At 46.0% G+C, this 20,670-nt stretch overlaps 1 protein-coding gene across 2 annotated transcripts in view; it reads right to left on the bottom strand.

Annotated features, from left to right (window-relative positions):
* Positions 1-1,368: 1,368 nt before the first annotated feature.
* LOC137533987 (homeobox protein NOBOX-like) overlaps positions 1,369-20,670 on the bottom strand; it is a 36,065-nt gene continuing 16,763 nt past the window's right edge. The window contains exons 5-9 of one of the 2 annotated variants that reach the window (XM_068255314.1): positions 18,792-18,886; positions 17,692-17,914; positions 14,579-14,841; positions 9,064-9,276; positions 1,369-1,625 (exon numbers count right to left, since the gene is read on the bottom strand). In XM_068255314.1, the coding sequence (XP_068111415.1) occupies positions 1,594-1,625; positions 9,064-9,276; positions 14,579-14,841; positions 17,692-17,914; positions 18,792-18,886 (826 nt within the window). In that variant the 3' untranslated portion in view covers positions 1,369-1,593. The remainder of the gene's footprint in view (positions 1,626-9,063; positions 9,277-14,578; positions 14,842-17,691; positions 17,915-18,791; positions 18,887-20,670) is intronic. The other variant, XM_068255315.1, reaches the window with a different exon arrangement.

Raw genomic sequence — 20,670 nt, 5'->3', positions numbered from 1 at the left:
CGCCTGACTTACTTTCGGGTCTGCCGAATGATCAGTTGGAGGTACACTGCGCCTGCGAGGCCCTTGCTACGCGTATCCTCGTATGTGTTTGTCATGAAATGCGTCACTGCGTAAGAGAACCTCTTACTGCAGTGATTACAGGAGCAGCATTTTTGTACTGTGTATACCTTCCTGAGGAGGAATGGAGTGGCTGAGCAGTTTGTTTGTCCCAGACTCACAGCCAGCCAGTGTGCTATTGTGTTGAGCTGCAGTATGTCATGCGAGGCGCTCTGAACTAGTCCTTTACTGCTATCAGGCATGTTACTGACCTGAGGAAGTGGGACTGTGGCCAACGAAATGTATTGTCTTTTGTGCTATAAAGTATTTATCCTGATTATACAGGCCTAGATTTTAATATGTTGTTAAGCAAACTTTACCCTATTCTTTTCCTCCATCTTGATTGATATTTACTCATCCCTTATACACTGGGCACCGCTCACCACCCCGTATAAACTTCTTGTGGTGACCCCAATAGCCAAAGGGACTATAATGTGTGGCCCTGTGACATCTGCATAACTACATGGCCCCCATTACCCCTAGTGTGGCCACCAAGACTTCCTCCCCTCATAGCAATAACCTTATCACCTCACTACCATATAGGCATGTTCTCTTATGTACACCCCCTTATCCCAGCAGTGCCAACCTTGCCATCAATAGCTGTGCCCCCTCCCCATAAAGCAAGGTGCAAAGAAACGATTGTCATTAGCTACCTGTCACTTTGTTCACAGCAGTCCATCTTCTTCCACCTGTCCCACTCTCCTGGTAGCACTAATACTCTAATTACTGATTTATCACTATACCTGTAGAAAGATGCATTTTCACTTTCTAATGCTGGGAATACACGGTTCATTTTTGAGGCAGATAGATGGTTAGATAGATAATTTCCGACGTGTCCGATCTCCCCTTCGAACGTTTTGCCGCTCAATTCTTCATAGAAGTGAATGGAAAAAGATAAGAAAAACGAGCGGAAGATAAGAGATCGAGCGGCAGAAACGAACCGTGTATGCCCAGCATAAGAGAGGGGTTGCTAGGTTACAGACTACTTAACTAAGATAATAATTTCAAAGTCCAATTAGCATCCAGCAGTAACCTTCAGATAGATAAGGGTGCTTGTCTGTTTCTTGCCCATACCATTGGCCTGTCTATAAAATGTCACCAGCCTGATCAGTCTGTACCGCCCACCAATTCTCCTGCTGTCACCTGGTCCACGCCAACCAGGTGGGTGACAGAGGGTCCACCTCTTTTCCTCATCCGTGACACATACATGCTTAGCAGCACAATGCTAAAATACAAAAGGCACTTGAGAAATTGAAACATGGCTTTATTGACACCTGTTCAATGAACATATAACCCAACTTGTGGTATAACTCTCTGCCTACAAAACAAACAAACAAACAAACAGGCATCGTGTAAATCTCTAGACCAAAAACAAAAATATATTATTTCTCTGATTCAGTTTTTTTGCAGCCCGTGCCTTTCTCTTCCACGAATTGCTTCAGTGCCGGGGTCTAAGTGGGGTGGGTGAGGGGGTCAAGTGCAACTTCCGTCCGATCATCATTGTTGCATGGAGTCTGAAATGTCTTGTGCTACAGAAAAAAAAAGGACACAAAAATAGTGTTTAAAAAAAATAAAATAAATAACTACAGTCAGAGATATAGCAGAATTTAAAAAAATAAATAAATAAATTGTGCAGAACAGCATTCAAAGAGTTAACACAACACGTTCTTCAGTGGAAAGCTTCTTGCTTCAGTGGGCAGCATCTGACCACATGTGAAGAGATAACATTATTTTTTCTTTACATTCCTTTGGCAGATACATTTAGTAAACATTAGCAAACTATGAAACGGAGCTGTACTGAGCTGAGGAGCAGAGAAGTGATCACAAGATAGATTTTAATACAGTATATAAATACAGCAGCTATGCAATAAAATGCAATGACAGCTTTCAGAGAGATAAACTGTACATCGGTAATTTGTAGACACAAAATATTACTTGTGCACAAAAGCAAATATGATAACTGTATGGGTAATACAAAGTAGGAAAACACATTTTTATTGAATATTATGTCAGAGGTTTATCCCACCCGAGGTGTGTTTAAAGAGTAACTGTCAGGCTGCAGAAGCTAATTTAAACCTCTATTCTCCTGTGTTAAACAGTTTAGAAGGAAGCCCAAAAGCAATTAGTGAAGATAAAAATCTCAGTTACCTTTGATGTGTGCTTATCAGCAAGGCTGTTATTCTTAAGAAGACGCAAGCCGCATACCATACTGCAAAGCATTCTGGGGCTCTCCCCTCGGCTGCTAATGAGACGTTACAGCAGCTTGTAATCGCGTAGCACTGATAAATCTAGGGCAGAGTACACTGCAGGAGTCAGCTATTGTTCCTAGCCACATGGCTCATTAATATTCACTGCACACTGTGTTGTTCAAGTACAAGCTTATCTGTGATCAGGAAGCAGGCAGGACATGACGACACATTTGACAGAAAAACATGGAGCCTGCCATGAGCTGTCAGGAGCATCAATCTCTGCATATACTATATACAAATTCTGTGAAATCCAAACGTGGACAGTGAAATGCATATGTAATGTAAGTACAGCCAATCTTTAGCTACTGATATATGTGTTTATTTTCTCTGAGACCTTATACCTAACAGCTCCTCTTTAAAGAATGTTATCTGCATACAGAGGCTGGATCTGCCTATACAGCCCAGCCTCTGTTGCTATCCCAAACCCCACTAAGGTCCCCCTGCACTCTGCAATCCCTCATAAATCACAGCCATGCTGTGAGGCTGTGTTTACATCTGTAGTGTCAGTCTCAGCTGCTCCCCCGCCTCCTGCATAGCTCCGGTCCCTGCCCCCGTCCCTTCCCTCCAATCAGCAGGGAGGGAAGGGAGGCAGGTGGGGACTGGAGTTCTGCAGGAGACGGGGAGAGCAGCAGACTGACACTATAGAGATAAACACAGCCAGCTCTGACAAGCTGTTTGTCAGCAGCGTGGCTGTGATTTATGAGGGATTGCAGAGTGCAGGGGGACTTTAGGGGGGTTTTGGATAGCAACAGAGGCTGGGCTGTATAGGCAGATCCAGCCTCTGTATGCAGATAATATTCTTCAAACCCACCTCGGGTTCTCTTTAAAACATATTGGCCTCGATTCATAAAACTGCCTGCGAGCGGGGAAAGTCGAGCGGGGAAACACCGCTGTCGGTATTTCCGCCTTCAGGGTGGTAATTCATAAAAATTTAGCTACTTGTGATATACGTGCGGAGATACTCCGCTGTAGGCAGGCGTTAGGCTGTCGGGAGACGTGCGGAAACAGGGGAAGCAGGCGGAATCCCTCCGTGCGGTGTTCTCTCTGCAGCTGCTTGGGAGGTCTGTCCCATTCACTGCAACGGATTCCGCACGCTTCTCGCCACATCAGAGGTAGCGGTAATACCCGTCCGCATACCGCTACCTCTAATCTTTATGAATTGACATTTGTTACTGTTGCTGTGATAATCACCGCGCAAGGCGGTGATTGATCACTCTGCTCGCAAATGTCGGCTTTTCATGCGGAAAAAGCCTTTATGAATACTTATTTTGCTGTGTGGTCGGTAAAGTGAGCGTTTTTTTGCATTTCCGAATGCGGGAATGCTTTATGAATCGAGGCCATTGGGTTCAAGTCACTAAGCAATACCGCATTCAGTAATGCAGAAAACAGCTGATTTTACAGAAACGTGGTCAAATTTCAATTCACAAAGGCTGTTACTTCATGGAAAGTAAAATGATGCGTGACCTGAGTGACGCCATCATACAGTGGGAGTCATCCCTTCCTGACTCGCTGTTCATTGTACTGGGAGACTTCAATAGAGCCAACCTTCACCAGGAGCTGCCACGTTTTCACCAGCATGTTACCTGCCCTACGAGGAACCTGAATACTCTCGACCATTGCTACACAGTGCTGAAAGATGCATATAAAGTGGTTCCTCGAGCAGCTCTAGGCTCCTCCGACCACTCTCTCATCCACCTGATCCCCACCTACAGGAGACGTCTGGAGTCAGCGAAACCAGCGCTAAAGTCCACCAAAGTGTGGTCGAGGGAGGCCAAACTCCAACTTCAAGCCTGCTTCGACTGCACAGACTGGACAGCCCTGGAAGCACCGAACCTGAATGAGTGGGCGGACAATGTCTCCTCGTACATCAGATTCTGTGAGGACTCCTGTATTCCATCCAAGTCCTTCAAGGTCTTTCCAAATAACAAACCGTGGTTCTCCAACAAACTACGGCAACTGAGGAGAAGCAAGGAAGCCGCGCACAAATCTGGCAACCAGGAGGACTTCAGGATGGCAAGAAACAACCTAAAGCATGAGCTGAGAGCCGCCAAGAGGAAGTATGCAGAGAAGATGCGACACAACCTTCACTCAAATGACCCACGCACTGTCTGGAAGGGTCTAAAAGCTGCCACAAACTACAAGCCTCCCCCACAACATGCGCCGCCTAGCATTGAGCTAGCCGAGAACCTCAGCAATTTCTATTGCAGGTTTGAGAACCAGGAGGCACTGGGGGGGCTAGCAACACCTACAGACACTCAGTCCTCAGCTGCTGAAGATAATGTCCGAGGGCTGAGCACACCACCTCCAGCTGTGAGCGAGGCAGATGTCTTACGCCACCTGACAACTCTGAACGCCAGGAAAGCCTCCGGCCCTGACGGTGTGTCACCAGCCTGCCTAAAAACCTGTTCACGGCAGCTCGCTCCCATTCTCTCCTCCATCTACACCAGGTCCCTCCAGGAAGGCAAAGTTCCTGTGTGCTTCAAAAGGTCCACCATCATCCCTGTCCCCAAGAAGCAGGGAATCTCTGACCTGAACAACTACAGGCCCGTGGCACTAACATCTGTCATCATGAAAACCTTCGAGAGGCTGGTCCTGTCCCACCTTAAGCTTTCTACCTCGGCCCTACTGGACCCGTTACAGTTTGCGTATAGAGCGAACAGATCCACTGATGATGCCATCAACATCTGCCTGGAGTTTACAAATAACCACCTGGACAAACCGAACACATATGTCAGAATCCTCCTGCTGGACTTTAGCTCAGCATTTAACACCATCTGCCCCCGCATACTCCAAAACAATCTCATGGCACTGAATGTCCATCCCACTCTTCACTTATGGATTACAGACTTCCTGACCAACAGGTCCCAAGCTGTCAAATTGGGGGATATCTCCTCTAATCCTAGGATAACAAACACAGACCCCACAAGGCTGTGTCCTGTCACCGATCCTGTTCTCCCTCTATACGAACAACTGCAGATCCTCTGTGGACTCGGTAAAAGTCATCAAATTTGCTGATGATACCACTATTGTCGGACTTATAACAAACAATGATGAGCAGGACTATCGCCGTGAGGTTGACAGAGTTTGCCAGTGGTGTAAGGAGAACAGGCTGGTCCTCAATACAGCCAAGACTGTGGAGTTGATAGTGGACTTCAGGAAGCAGGCCCCCACCCCACCACCAATCTACATTGATGGCACAGAGGTTGAAAGAGTGGCTAGCGTCCGCCTTCTGGGCACTACCATCTCTAAGGACCTGAGATGGAAGGCAAACACTGCCTTGACCCAGAGGAAAGCCCAACAGAGGCTCTTTTTCCTCCGACAACTGAAGAAGTTTGGCATGGCTCAGGAGCTGCTGACGAACTTCTACACAGCCACCATTGAGTCCGTCCTCTGCTCATCCATCCTAGTCTGGTATGCTGGCTCCTCCAACAGCGACAGATACAAGCTACAGAGGGTCATTAGATCGGCGGAGAGAATCATTGGTAGACCTCTCCCCTCACTCGACCTCCTCCACAACTCCAGATTACGATCTAGAGCACTGAGGATTGCCAGCGACCCCTCACACCCGGGCCACTGCTTTTTCAGCCGGCTCCATTCAGGCCGCAGGTTCCGAGCCATTTACACCAGAACTTCGAGGCATAGAGACTCCTTCTTCCCCTCTGCCGTCAACCTCCTGAACTCCCTTCAGGCCATCCCATCTGTAGCTCTGTTCCCCCCCTAAAGTTGCAGTTGCTGACCTGAGGGACTGTCCAGTGTAAAACTGTTTAAACCTAACCCTGCAGTCTACCGTTATACCGCTGCACATCTAACTATTAATATGTACCACTGTTTATGTTGTATGATTGTAAGACTATGCTCTTTCGTATGTTGTTACTACTTCTACTTCTCTCTCTGAGCAATTGAATGTGCCAAACCCAATTCCGGGCACGACCCAGTCGTGCTTGGCGATTAAAAAAAAGATTTCTGATTTCTGATTCTGATTGACATCTTGGCTAAATACTGTATCTCAATAAATGTCATTTCACAAAGATTAGCGCATTTGGTAAGTGAAATGTTCAGAATTTTACCTCCAGGCTCCAGCCTTGAGCTGCGCGTAACTACCAATCAACCATCCAGTAAAATGAAAATGAAAAGGTAAAGGAGACAGCCAATAGGAGTAGCCACCCCATCCTACTCCTCCACACTCCATTGGTACCTATGTACTGCTGGGCGGGACATCAGGACACATATACAAAACCTGAGATGCAGAAGCAGGGCGTATTCTTAGAGGTTTGCCCATAACCTTTTAGATGTGCACATGGAAAGACTGATACAGAGAATCAAAGCGACTAGAGGAGGCATGCAGTCACAAGCAGCAAATTGCAAAGGAATGGGTCATTAAAGGGACCAAAGCCTCTGGCCTCTTTAATTTCCTGTTCACTGTGATTGGCTCACAGTGATCGGGAGGTCGGGAGCCAATGAAAACGGCTCCTGACCGATGCATGGAACTCCACTGTCTGTAGACAGTGGAGATCTGTGCCGGCAGGGATGTGCTATTGCGTCCCGTGCTATGGAGCCAACAACATTAAAACTGCGTTGCATCAGGCTTAGGTAGTCTGAAGTGCAGTGCAGTTTTAACTATCGATGGTCCAAAGCCTGTTAAGAACCGGAGTGTTGAAAATGGCAGCAGGTGCTCTGGGTTGAGGAGTCAAAATAATATTTCACTGGAGCAGAAGACTTTTTTTCTCTAAAGGGCTGGAAAGCAGTACAATAATGAGGATCTGCAGGCAACAGTGAAGCATGATGGAGGTTCCTTTCAAGTTTGGGGTTTCACTCAATGGAGTTAGGAATTTAGTTGGAACCAGAAAATTTGGGCAATGGGAGTGGCGCCCATATTAATGTCGGCTCCCATGGGAAATAAAATAGCCGGTGGCCCTGGTGCATGCTATTTTATTGAGCACACTAAATTACCCCTGGTAGCAGATATTACTATGGGTGTCTATTTCAGTGCCCAAACTTTTGCGGCATGTTTTTCAATTTTTATGGTGCAGGGACAGCTAAAGTCAGGCATCAGTGGAGTACTGGTCTCAGTATCAGGGAGTGTGTCTGGGGATTGCATAAAGAGACAGAAGGATTTGAAGCAGCCCACAACCACGGATGAACTATGGTTAGTTCTCCAAGATGTTACGAACAATCTACCTGCCAAGTTTCTTCAAAAACTTTGAGCAGGTTTACGTAGAAGATTTGATGCTGTTCTGAAGGCAAAAGGGGGAGGTGGTCACACCAAGTTCGGGTGAAACTCGAAAGATTAGAATATCATGCATAAGTCTATTTATTTCAGGAATGCAACTTAAAAGGTGAAACTAATATATGAAATAGACTCATTACATGCAAAGCCAGATATTTCATTTATTTGTTTGTTATAATTGTGATGATTATGGCTTACAGATTATGAAAACCCCAAAATCAAAATCTCAGACCATTAGAATATTGTGGAAATGTTCACTATTGTAGGCTTAAAGTGTCAGACTCAGCTAATCAATCCAAAACACCTGCAAAGGGTTCTTATTTCATACATTAGTTTCACCTTTTAAAGGAGAGAGGTACTTGGGAAGGAGATCCGCCTTTCCATCTTCAGGCGCCTTTAGGCACGTGCCTACAGTGCCTTATGGTAAATCCGGCCCTGTCCGGGGATAAAATAAAACAAACCATGATCTACTTACCTGGGGCTTCCTCCATCCCGTGGCAGCCTATCTGCCCCTCGCCGCAGCAGGATTGCCACCTCATCCCTTTAAATACTGGCACATCTAAGTTATACAGGTTTTGGAGCTACTCACATAATCAGTGCCTAAACTGCATCTAACTAGCCACAAGGCATGTGTAATTCATATGTGCCGGTATCTAAAGGGATGAGATGGCAACCCTGCGCAGCCCCACTCCCAGACGGTGTCCTGGGGTCCCCTCCATTGCAGATGCCGCTTCGCAAGGTCGGCATCTTCTGCGCCTGCGTGATAGCGCGGCCAGCCGCTTGCAGATGCAATCGCATACTGCGCATGTGCAGAATACTCCCAGCCGCAGGAGCCCGATCGGGGTGTGGGCTCGGGGCCGTGCATGCGCAGTAGCCGCTGACCAGCAAGCTTTGCGGGGGTCGCCGGTGCTGGCCGGAGGGGACCAGGAGGACGTTGTGGACGCAGGACGAGTCCAGGGGGCTGGAAGAAGCCCCAGGAAAGTTAAAATAAATTTTTCTTTTTCACTTAAGTATTCCTTTAAGTTGAACAACTGAAACTAATGGACTTTTGCACAATATTCTAATTTTTCAAGTTTCACCTGTATTGATATGAGTTGACTTCTCTTCTGCTCATTCACGTTGCATTGCCTACTGACTGATTAGAATAAACAATTATTCTATTTGTGAAAGCCTCCTTAAGCTTTGTACATACATACATACATACATACAAGGACTGTCATACCACAGACACCGGAACTCAACCCCTTGGGTGACAGTTTGGGGCCAAGGCTGTACAGATGTGTCACTGGTATACGCAGGGGGGAGGAGGTTCAAGGGCACAGCAAGTGGGTGGGGCGAGTGAGGAGAACAATGCCCTTGGCCTGCGATCAGACGAGTTGGTCTGTCAGGCAGACTGACCACTGACGCATGTGGGGGTAGTCACTACCTGCTGTTGATCCACCAGCAATAGCCGCCAAAGCCTTCCTGTACAGCAATAAGGAAAAGACTCACCCTCACCTTCAGTGGGCTCTGTGGTCTCAGAGGAAGTCTGGCTGGATACCGACTGTTCCTGATGGTGCTGCATTATTTGGTTGCCAGGCTGAGAAAAATGAGGCTGTTCAGGAAGACTCCGAGCTCCGCTCACCTGTTGGCGGAAGCTTGGGAACGACGGGCCTTGTATGTACATATCGTTCCACTGGGAGGAGTGAAAGGCCAATCCACCTGCTGAAAGAGAGGCAGCCATTGTTAGATGACGCAACATTCACATCACCTCGTTGCTTTCAACTGGGTCTCCTATGGACCTGACTGACTGAGTTCTCCAGGGCTGAAAAATAAAAGGGAACCCCCAGATTTATTCTATTCTATTTGAATTTTTGGAAATTTTGTAATTTTGAATTTTGATACCATTAAATTTCATACATTCATACACCAGCTTTGTGCTCCCTATACTTCCAATATTTTGATATCCCTATTTTTATGGGTGAGACGAGCCTATTTGGGTTGATATCCCGTACCTTTTATTGATAATTATTCATTAAAACCCCACAATTAGGTGGAAATACATTTTATCCCTCCCCCCGGGTCATATTAAGGTTACTAACAAACTGGTGGTGTTCTATATCAGTAGTCAGTGATCCTTGGAGCAAATTGGAGCAAAGCTGGAACACATGCTCGGCGCAGGCAATCAGAGACCTTCATCTGGGCACGTTTCCCTCCAATTTCCCTGTGCTGGTTGTGATAAATCTGCAGCTCATTTATACACTTGGGAAACAGCGCCGGGGGCTTCGTCCTGTTCATCACTCATCTCAATATCACTCGCCTTTACCCCTGCTCACCCAATCGAGCACAACGGCCCGACATCTTACAGCTCGGCCTACAATTGGTTGCATCGTCGATCGGGCATGCACTTGCTAGATGTATGGGTACCTCTACATTCTTGTCCTACATCTCCAATCTATTGTTATAACTAAACTTTGACACTCAATGCCCCAAAACCCGGCAAAAGCGGTCGTTGTGGTCACCTACCCCTGTCTACAAAGCTAAGAAGTTGAGAACTAAACAATGGGATAAACAAAAGTTCCATTGTCTCTGGAATCGCCCACTCATGCTGCCTAAACAATGCGTGATTGTCCTGAGCAAATAACAGTCTCCGCTCAACATCCACTTCCATGATGTGCTGATGAGTACCTGGATCTGAGCCAATCTGGCTGTGTGTGCAGACATTGTTCAGCACAGATGAAAGGAAAACACAGCTACACTGAACAAATGATGTCATTATTGGTGGGTAACTGAATGAGGTCATTACTGTGTGATAGCAAGGTCACTGGGATCACATGACATGGCATAACATTTAGTCAGTAGGAATGATCAAGGAGAGATACAAATATTTCCGAGTTCATGCAGGATTATGCATTTTTTTATGCAAATATATGCAGCTTGAAAACTGACCAATCAATTTAAACCTGGATGGGACTTAATTGGTCCATTTTCAAGCTGCATATATTTGCATACATATTTGCATAATCCTGCATGAACTTGGAAATATTTTCATCTCATTGATCATCCCTAATTGTCAGTGCTCTTACCTAAAATTCCCTATAACAAGCCTGAACCTGGAGCAGAGTTCCTATGGGTCAATATTATCTGAATTTGGAATGGAGTTCCTATGGGTCAGTGTTATCTGAATTTGGGGCGGAGTTCCTATGGGTCAGTGTTATCTGAATTTGGAGCGGAGTTCCTATGGGTCAGTGTTATCTGAATTTGGAGCGGAGTTCCTATGGGTCAGTGTTATCTGAATTTGGAGCGGAGTTCCTATGGGTCAGTGTTATCTGAACTTGGAGCCGAGTTCCTATGGGTCAGTGTTATCTGAACTTGGAGCGGAGTTCCTATGGGTCAGTGTTATCTGAACTTGGAGCGGAGTTCCTATGGGTCAGTGTTATCTGAACTTGGAGCGGAGTTCCTATGGGTCAGTGTTATCTGAATTTGGAGCGGAGTTCCTATGGGTCAGTGTTATCTGAATTTGGAGCGGAGTTCCTATGGGTCAGTGGTATCTGAATTTGGAGCAGAGTTCCTATGGGTCAGTGTTATCTGAACTTGGAGTGGAGTTCCTATGCGTCAGTGTTATCTGAATTTGGAGCGGAGCTCCTACGGGTCAGTGTGATCTGAACTTGGAGCGGAGTTCCTATGGGTCAGTGGTATCTGAATTTGGAGCGGAGTTCCTTTGGGGTCAGTGTTATCTGAATTTGGAGCGGAGTTCCTATGGGTCAGTGTTATCTGAACTGGAGCGGCGTTCCTATGTGTCAGTGTTATCTGAATTTGGAGCGGAGTTCCTATGGGTCAGTGTTATCTGAATTTGGAGCGGAGTTCCTATGGGTCAGTGTTATCTGAACTTGGAGCGGAGTTCCTATGGGTCAGTGTTATCTGAACTTGGAGCAGAGTTCCTATGGGTCAGTGTTATCTGAACTTGGAGCGGAGTTCCTATGGGTCAGTGTTATCTGAATTTAGAGCGGAGTTCCTATGGGTCAGTGTTATCTGAATTTAGAGCGGAGTTCCTATGGGTCAGTGTTATCTAAACTTGGAGCGGAGTTCCTATGGGTCAGTGTTATCTAAACTTGGAGCGGAGTTCCTATGGGTCAGTGTTATCTGGATCTGATCTGTCCAGCCTTCTTCCACTGGTAGCCATAGCTGTGTCACAAAGAAAACTAATATAGCTCAGTATACGTAGAAAAGGCTGCATCTGCCTCAGGCCTGGAACCCACTAGAGTGTTTTTTTGAGCGTTTAGGGATCGCTTTCAATCGCTAGCGGTTTCCGTAAACGCACTGCCAATGTAAATGGATGGGACAGATTCCACTAAGCAAATCGCAATCGCAGGACATGTAGTATTTTGGGAGCATTTCCATTCTAATTAATTATATAGGAGCAGGGAAATTGCTCCCCAAATCACTGGCTAAACGCTACCTATTGCTTTCTAGTGGGTTCTAGGCCTTACTGGAGTTATGAAGATTTGTTTAACCTCCTGAGCGGTATGAACGAGCTCAGCTCGTCCATCACCGTCGGAGGCTGCCGCTCAGGCCCTGCTGGGCCGATTTTTTCAAATAAAAAGCAGCACACGCAGCCGGCACTTTGCCAGCCGCATGTGCTGCCTGATCGCCGCCGCTCTGCGGCGATCCGCCGCGAGCAGCGGCGAAAGAGGGTCCCCCCCAGCCGCCCGAGCCCTGCGCAGCCGGACCAATCAGTTCCGGCCAGCGCTAAGGGCTGGATCGGAGGCGGCTGACGTCAGGACGTCGGCTGACGTCCATGACGTCACTCCGCTCGTCGCCATGGCTTTTCACTTTCAGTTGGCTGCATGAAATATTTTTTTTTATAAAAAAAAAAATCCTCCCGCAGCCGCCCTGGCGATCTCAATAGAACGCCGGGGAGGTTAAAGGACACCTGAAGTGAGAGGGATATGGAGGCTGCCATATAAATTTACTTTCAATGGACCACTCCAGTGAAAAAAGTAAGTGGTTCAAATCTGACAGAACCGACAGGTTTTAGACTAGTCCATCTCCTCATGGGGGATTCTTAGGGTTTTCCTTGTGTTTAACAGCATTCCCTGAATGGCAGTTGTTAGTCTAACTGCCAAAATAGTGTGAAATTGAGTAGGGAGGCTGGCTGGTTTCTTACTATTTTGGCAGTTAGACTTAGAAACTGCCATTCAAGAAATGCTTTTAAAGACAAAGAAAACCCTGAGAATGACCCGTGAGAAGATGGGGTAAAAGGAAATAAATATGGCAGCCTCCGTATCTCTCTCACTTCAGGTGTACTTCAACCCTTTGAGGTGTGGTACACACACGCCTATATTCACTACTGATCCAACAATCGGACCAAACGGCTGAATACTTCAAGAGCTGGAAGTGAATTCTGCTGCGGACATCGGAAACGACTAAAGCAACAGTGCAGGTAATCATTTCTCAGTGAGAGCTGATTGAGCTAGGATTTACACCACACTGACATGGCGACTGTTTTAACTTCACATTTAAGAAATAGGAATATGAGGCTCCACTTACCAACTCTATTTACCGTTACTACTACTACACATAGGAGCATAACTATAGGAGAGCAGCCCCTGCGACAGCAACGACCCAGAGCTGCGTGCATGTGTGTGTGTGTGCGTGTGTGTGTATCCTCCGATACAGGGTTCTATCCTCCAGATTAGGTGTTTTTGTGGCTACATTTGTTATGGGCACTGATTAGCAGCTGCCACTGTGCCAGCCGCAGTAACAGCCACTGATTAGCAGCTGCCACTATGCCAGAACCAGTAACAGCCACTGATTAGCAGCTGCCACTATGCCATCAGAATTAACAGCCACTGATTCACAGCTGCCACTGTGCCAGCAGCAGTAACAGCCACTGATTAGCAACTACCACTGTGCCAGTAGCAGTAACAGACACTGATTAGCAACGGTCACTCTGGTAACTGCACACATTATGGCTATCATTCATAAAGCATTTCCGCATGCGGAAATGCATAAAACAGCTGACTTTACCGAACACTCGGCAAAGTCAGCATTCATAAAGGCTCTTTCCGCATGAAAAAATTACACTACCGAGCAGAGTGATAAATCACCGCCTTGTGCGGTGATTATCGGAACAAATGTAGCAAAATGTTAATTCATAAAGATCACCGCAAGCGGTGAGAGGTCGTGAAGTACCGCTCACTCTGATGTGGCGATACCAATGTAAGTGAATGGAGACACACAGACCTCCCAGGCAGCTGCAGCAGAGCAGAACACGGAGAAATGTATCAACTCGGCAGCTTCCGTGTCTCTGCAACCCTTCCGCCTGCCTACCGACAGCCTAGTTCGGGAAATCTCCGCACTGCTACCGCACATGGATACATTTTTATGAATGCCCACCCAGAAGTCTAAAATACCGGCAGCGGTGTTTTCCCGCATTGATTCCCCTTACCAACAGCTCCTTTATGAATGATAGCCATTATATAGGTTATTTCCCATGGAAATGTTTTGACAAAATGTCACAGGCATAGTGTACCTAGCGGCAATCAGTAAAAATTGTGTTTCATTTCGCTAGCTCGGCCCCTTAGCACTCTCAAGAACAGCGATATGACCCTTGGCCTAAAAAGTTTGGACATCCCTGGTCTATACCTATTTAACTAGATGGCATCTATGCTGTGGCATTCTACTGGGCATGCTTGGACCTATTGCCTGGAACACAACATGCAATTTCCTGTCAGATAGCGGGGTCAAAACGATTATTACTGACAGATCACTTCTATACAAAATTGATCAGAAAAACGATCGGAAATCAGATAATACCTGTCAGAAATAATCAATTCGACCCATTATCTGTGGAATTACATGGTATGTACCAGGCATTAGGATCCTGGTGGGAGTAATTCTCAGAATCAATATAAACAGTTTAAATTAAACATGTAAAGTTGTGGCTTATTTCCCAACAAATGGTGGTAATTCACTATAACTGTGTAAGATAATAAGTCATTCTTAACCAGCAAGCTTGCCATACCTGGGCCTTGCTGCAGCAGAATATGCCCGGTCTGGCGCCCCTGCAGGAAGGACCCGGAGTTGCCATAGCTTAGCATTCCTGTTTGATTTGCAGGCATGGCGATGAAGGTGGTGTCCTCCGGAGAGGTTGGGGTGAGGTTGTGCAGCGGCACTCTCTGGTACTGCGCATACTGCGGCATCTGGTAGTGCCCCAGCGGGTTACCCGGGTGGCAATACTGCGGGCCGAACCTCATGGGTCCTGCCATAGAGTCTGACATGGGAGATCTGCAAGGAAAAAAAAATAGCATTTAAAGCGTCATAGAACATCTAGTTTGTTTGATCAGCTGATAGATTTGCAAAGCTCTAAATTTGCTTTAGCACATGATTGTGACTAGCAAATCAGAGACTAAAGGTGGCCACACACCATACAATTTTTAAAATATCTGTTCAATTTAAGAATTGCAAGAAATTGTTCTGACTGATTGTAACATTTCAAAAATATGACCAATGTACCACACACGTATGTTCAATTTTTCCCCAATTATGATAAAAATGATTGGAAACTGACAAAATTGCTAGGGTGTGTATATTAATAAATTGACAATCAAACACACACCATACAATCTTCAGAAAGATTGAAGAAAAATATCTGGCATTCCGGATCGATTAAAATCGAAGAAAATGGGAAATCCGATCGGATTTTTCAGTCGAATGAAAAAAAAAGCTTTCGATTTTTTCGGGAGATCCGATCATTTTTATCGAATTAACGTAAAATCGGATCATTTTATTGTATCGTGTGTGGCCACCTTTAGATATCTGTCACCTGACTACACTAATCACATGCTTCTTAAAGAGTTCTCATAGACATGCCATCAATACCTGTCAACCCCTTTGAACAAGAATCATAAAAAATAAAAAAAAAACTATGGTAAAAGACATCAATTATTGTCTATGTAAAACAGAAATGTGCCTTTTTAAAACAGAAGGTATTTGCGATTACTCAGATTGGAGTGAGCATGATGCTCACGATGCATCACTGCTGAATATGCAAATCACCCCTTTGTTGTCCCTGTAAGCTAACCACACCCCTAGATCTGCTGGAATGCAACAATGTGTCAGCTTGTTAATAATACAGAGCCACACTAATCCAACATGCCTGCGGGATTGGTTGATCCTGGTCAGTGTGTGGCATGGATTAATATGGCTCTATGGGGTAGGACTTGAAACTCCCAGAGTTACAGATTACCCAGCAAGCTCATGGTGCAACAGAACTTCTAGGAGTGTGTAAGGAGCTAAAAAGGACCAAAAAGCTCTCTGATTAAAATGTTATGCAAAACAAGGTGGCAAATTTCTGTTTTGCATAGCATTTTAGCAAGAGGGCTTTTCGGTCCTTTTTAACCCCCTAGGGCTTAAACCCACTAGAGCGAGTTTGTGGGTGTTTAGGGAGCGATTCAAACCGCTAGCGATTTCCCTAAACGCTCAGCTAATGTTAATGGATGGGCCAAATTCCACTGGAGTGATTGAGATTACCAAAATCGCAAACGCAGGACATGCAGCATTTTCAGCGATTAGCGTTTCTGCAATGTAAAGTATATAAACACTGGTGTAATTGCTCATCAAAACCTACACAGAACGATTTTGCTAGCGGTTTTACAGTACTGCACACTGTAAAAAAAATAAAATTGAAAGGACCAATCAGAATTAAAAACGCTATTCACCAGGGCTGTGGAGTCGGAGTTGGAGTCGAGGAGTCTGAGTCGGGGCAATTTTGGGCACCCAGAGTCGGAGTTGGAGTCGTTGATTTCATAAACTGAGGAGTCGGAGTTGGGAGTCGGCTGTTTTTTGTACAAAATCCACATCCCTGTTTAGTATTAGACTAAGGAGTCGAAGAGTCGGAGCCATTTTGGGTACCCGGAGTCGGAGTTGGAGTCGTGATTTCATAAACTGAGGAGTAGGAGTCGGAGTCAGAAGATTTTTGTACCGACTCCACAGCCCTGCTATTCACTACACAATCGCTGGCAAAAAGCTGACACTTTAAAAACGCTACCAAAATCGCCAGCAATCACAACCCGCTCATTAAAAACGCTAGCGATTGCGATTAGCGATAGCGTTTTGTAGTGGGTTCCAGGCCTTACACACTCCTAGGACTTCTGGTTCACCATGAGCTTGCTGGGCAATCTGTTTGTCCATGTAAACTGATCCAAACTACTTATATGTGGCTAGATATGCACTTCCAGGTCCTCATTTTTGCACTTCGGCTAACAATCACATCGGCAGACCATTGTTGTACCATCGCTGAATTCAAACATGCTCAAACATTTTTCTTCACTAACCCTTGGGGATCGTTCCTTTTTCAACAATGTCAGTTGAGCATGTGTACGGAGCTTTAGATTGTCAGCTCATAAGGGCAGAAAAATGCCCATATTGTTTCTTGCAACTGCTGATTTATTGGAGAACTATGTTGTATTAATTGCCATACATACATTTTCTGTGGCATTTCCCTTCCAGTGATCTCTGAGGATCCGCAGTAAGGATATCATAAGTGATTTCAGCAAACTTGCAAACAACTGTTAATGTATATCAGACCATAGCAATGGGTGCTGAAAAGTGTAGGGTTTAGGATTGCAGTTGCAGCATGAGCAGCTAGAGGGCAGCCTAGTCCATATCAGACCATACTGAGGGGTGCTGGGAGGTGTGTGATTGCAGTTGCAGCATGAGCAGCTAGAGGGCAGGGTAGTCCATATCAGACCATACTGAGAGGTGCTGCGAGGTGTGAGATTACAGGTGCAGCATGAGCAGCTAGAGCGCAGCCTAGTCCATATCAGACCATACTGAGAGGTGCTGGGAGGTGTGGGATTGCAGGTGCAGCACAAGCAGCTAGAGGGCACCCTAGTCCATATCAGAACACAGCGATGGGTGCTGGGAGGTGCGGTTGCAGCTAGTTCTTCCCAACTGCAGATCTGAGGCAGTAGATCATTAGTACCAAACCCACCTTGAACCCTTGGCAACCCATAACAGACTCCTCCCTAGTCTGGGGCTTTTCCCCCCCATTACATCTGTAATTATTCCGGCCCTATGATCATTGGCCGGCTGTCATCTAAGAGTACCTATACACAGACAGAGAGATGTTCTTACTCCGGAATGTTGTAGGTGAAGATATCCCCTTCGTTAGGTGTGGGAGGGGTGCAGGAGTTCTCTGGGGTATCCAGCATCAGTGGGATTATGTGACTGCTGGGGTTCAGGGCCATGGACATTGGAAGGCCAACGCGCCGCAGCGGTGGGGGACTGTGGAACGTAGGGGGGTATTCCTGGGATGGCGGCACACAGATGACTCCTCCTGGCGACTCCAAACCTGACACTGATGAAATATACAAAGTCAGAACACTACAGAAATCAGAGAGCTCTCATGTGGGCATGCAGGTCACCATACAGTCATTTCATGTGCTCCCTCTGCAGCCACAACACAGACAGTCATCATCACAATCCCCTGCATACCCTGCTTCTCTCATCAGCTTGCTAAGAGATGCACTGTGCGAGTACATATTGTAGCAGCACCGCTTGAGCTGGGCGCCAGGTGGTGGCACTAGTAGTAAAATATTGGTAATTAAGTTTATCAATATTTAACTAATCATTACCTGGTACCCATTCATAAAGTAAAGGTCCAAGCAAATAATAAAAAAAAAATCTACTTATTTGAAGGCTTCCCCCAGCCCCTGGCAGCCCTCCCTGTGCCCTTGCCGCAACTCTGCATCCAGCCAGTGGCCCGGGGTCCTCTCCATCACAGATGAGGGGGGATTAGACAGGCTATCCAGTGACTGGATAGTGTAGTGGTTAAGGGCTCTGCTCTGACACAGGAGACCAGGGTTCGAATCTCGGCTCTGCCTGTGCAGTAAGCCAGCATCTATTCAGTAGGAGACCTTTGGCAAGTCTCCTTAACACTGCTACTGCCTATAGAGCGCGTCCTAGTGGCTGCAGCTCTGGCGCTTTGAGTCCGCCAGGAGAAAAGCGCGATATAAGTGTTTGTCTTTGTCTTTTAAACTCTCTAAATACATACAGGGTGCATTTCTCTTTTTCCTGTGCAAGAGTTCAGGTCCACTTTAACCCCATACAAAAAGATTCTGGTGGGAACTGTGCCCAGGATCCTAGTGCTACAAGGCCATATTGCTAACCACTATGCCAACAGTCTGCAAACAGTTTGCGATTTCCAGCGACTTTTTGATCATCTTTGCGCTGACCTGAATTGCTGCTGTTTGAACTGCAGGAGGCGCTCTGCTGGGACACGTCCAGGGACTGGGATCGTGGAAGGAGAGATCCGGCAACAACAGACAACCTGCAGTTGGAGGATGGAAAAATATAACTACAGATACCAGTATATGCGAAGGTGCTCAAAAGTATTTTTTTAAATCTTTTTTTACTCATTTGCTTAATAATTTTAAGCACAACTGAAGTGAGAGAAATATGGTGGATGACATAGTTATTTCCTTTTAAACAATGCTGACTGCCTGGCTGTCCTGCTGATCCTCTGCCTCCAAAGCTTTTACACCCAGAACAAGCATGAAGATCAGGTGTTTCTGACTATTGTCTGACTTGATTAGCCACATGCTTGTTTCAGGTGTGTGATTGAGAAAGAATGATCAGCAGGACAGCCGGGCAACTGGTATTATTTAAAAGGAAATAAATATGACAGCATCCATATGACTCAGTTCAGGTGTGCTTTAAATTATTAAGCAAATGAGTAAAAAAATACTTTTGCACGTTTACACGTTCCTTATTGCCATTCTTTAGTCAATCCCTTCACTAACCACTCCCACCATGCCTCAACACTTTTGTCCCAAAGTAATGTCATCTGTGTGAGAAATCATAACACTCTGGTCACTGGTCACACTCTGACAGTATTGGAAGCTGCCATTGTGCATGATAATGTCATATCCAGTTCAATAAGCAGAACCGTGCTATTTTCAGACTTTACTTGTACATAGAACCAATGTAAGGTCTGAGAGTTTCTATCTAATTTTCCAACACATTGACAGCTCTTCTGGGCAGGGCAGGCCTCTCATGGGTCTATATTATATCCTGTCAACTTTTCTCCTGAGTTTTCTCCAAAGAGATATTTTCAAATATTACCAATAAAATACCTAATAAAGCGAACCCAAGCCGAAGCTCAGGTTCAAAATCTGCTACTTACTGAGGGAAGCCTCAGGATCCTAATGAGGTTTCCCTCGGTTTTCGCAAGCCACCCATTGCTGAGTGTGGCTCCTCTTTGTGGTTTAAGTGCGCACAATGGCTGCGCAAGCCCGCCCGCACATGCGCAGTAATGCTCAGTCGGCTATTGCGCGCACTTGAACCAGGAAGAGGAGCTGCGCGGCCCCGATGTCATTAATGACAATGCATTGTCCCTACTCTTCCAGGGGCCACGCTCAGCAACGGAGGGACCAAGGAATAGCAAGGGAAGCCTCAATAGGTTCCTCAGGCTTTACACTCGTTAGGTAAGCTTCTGCTCGGGTACACTTTAAAGCTCTTAAAGCTCATTCACACTAGAGGCGTTTTGTGATGTTTTTTAAAGCGCTGGCGATTTTTCAAAAATTGTCCTGAAAGATCTTGTGCAATGATTCCCTATGAGAGAGTTCACATCTGAGCGATTTGTTTCTGATCCGCTCAGCAAAGTGCTGCCTGTACCATTTTTGAGGCAATTTTGCCTCAATGAAAGGTATGGGAAAAATGCAAAATGCTCACAAAATTGCTTTATGCCGCAATTGCGTTCACGTTTTTAAGAATAAATACTTTGGGCTTGATTCACAAAGCCGTGCAAACTGTTTAGCACGGGTGCTAAACAGTTAGCACGTGAAGTGCCGTTCGCGGACTTTTGCGCGCGCAAAGTGCCGCGATCGTGGCAAATTGCGCACGCAAAAGTCCACGATTGCATGAATCGCGGCACTTTGCGTGCGCAAAAGTCAGCACCCGTGCTAAACAGTTTGCATGGCTTTGTGAATCAAGCCCATTGTATTTATTCTTTTCCGGGTCAAAGAGTTCACTTCCTGACTTGCATCAGGGAGTGAATAAAAAAATAACTCGGGAAAAGCGCTTTTCACAAAAACCGCAATGCCCACCCAAGCG

The sequence above is a fragment of the Hyperolius riggenbachi genome, chromosome 10 (assembly GCF_040937935.1).
Source record: "Hyperolius riggenbachi isolate aHypRig1 chromosome 10, aHypRig1.pri, whole genome shotgun sequence".
NCBI lineage: Eukaryota > Metazoa > Chordata > Amphibia > Anura > Hyperoliidae > Hyperolius > Hyperolius riggenbachi.
The sequence above is the reverse complement of the archived record's forward strand: the minus strand, read 5'-3'. Positions and strand labels throughout refer to the sequence as shown.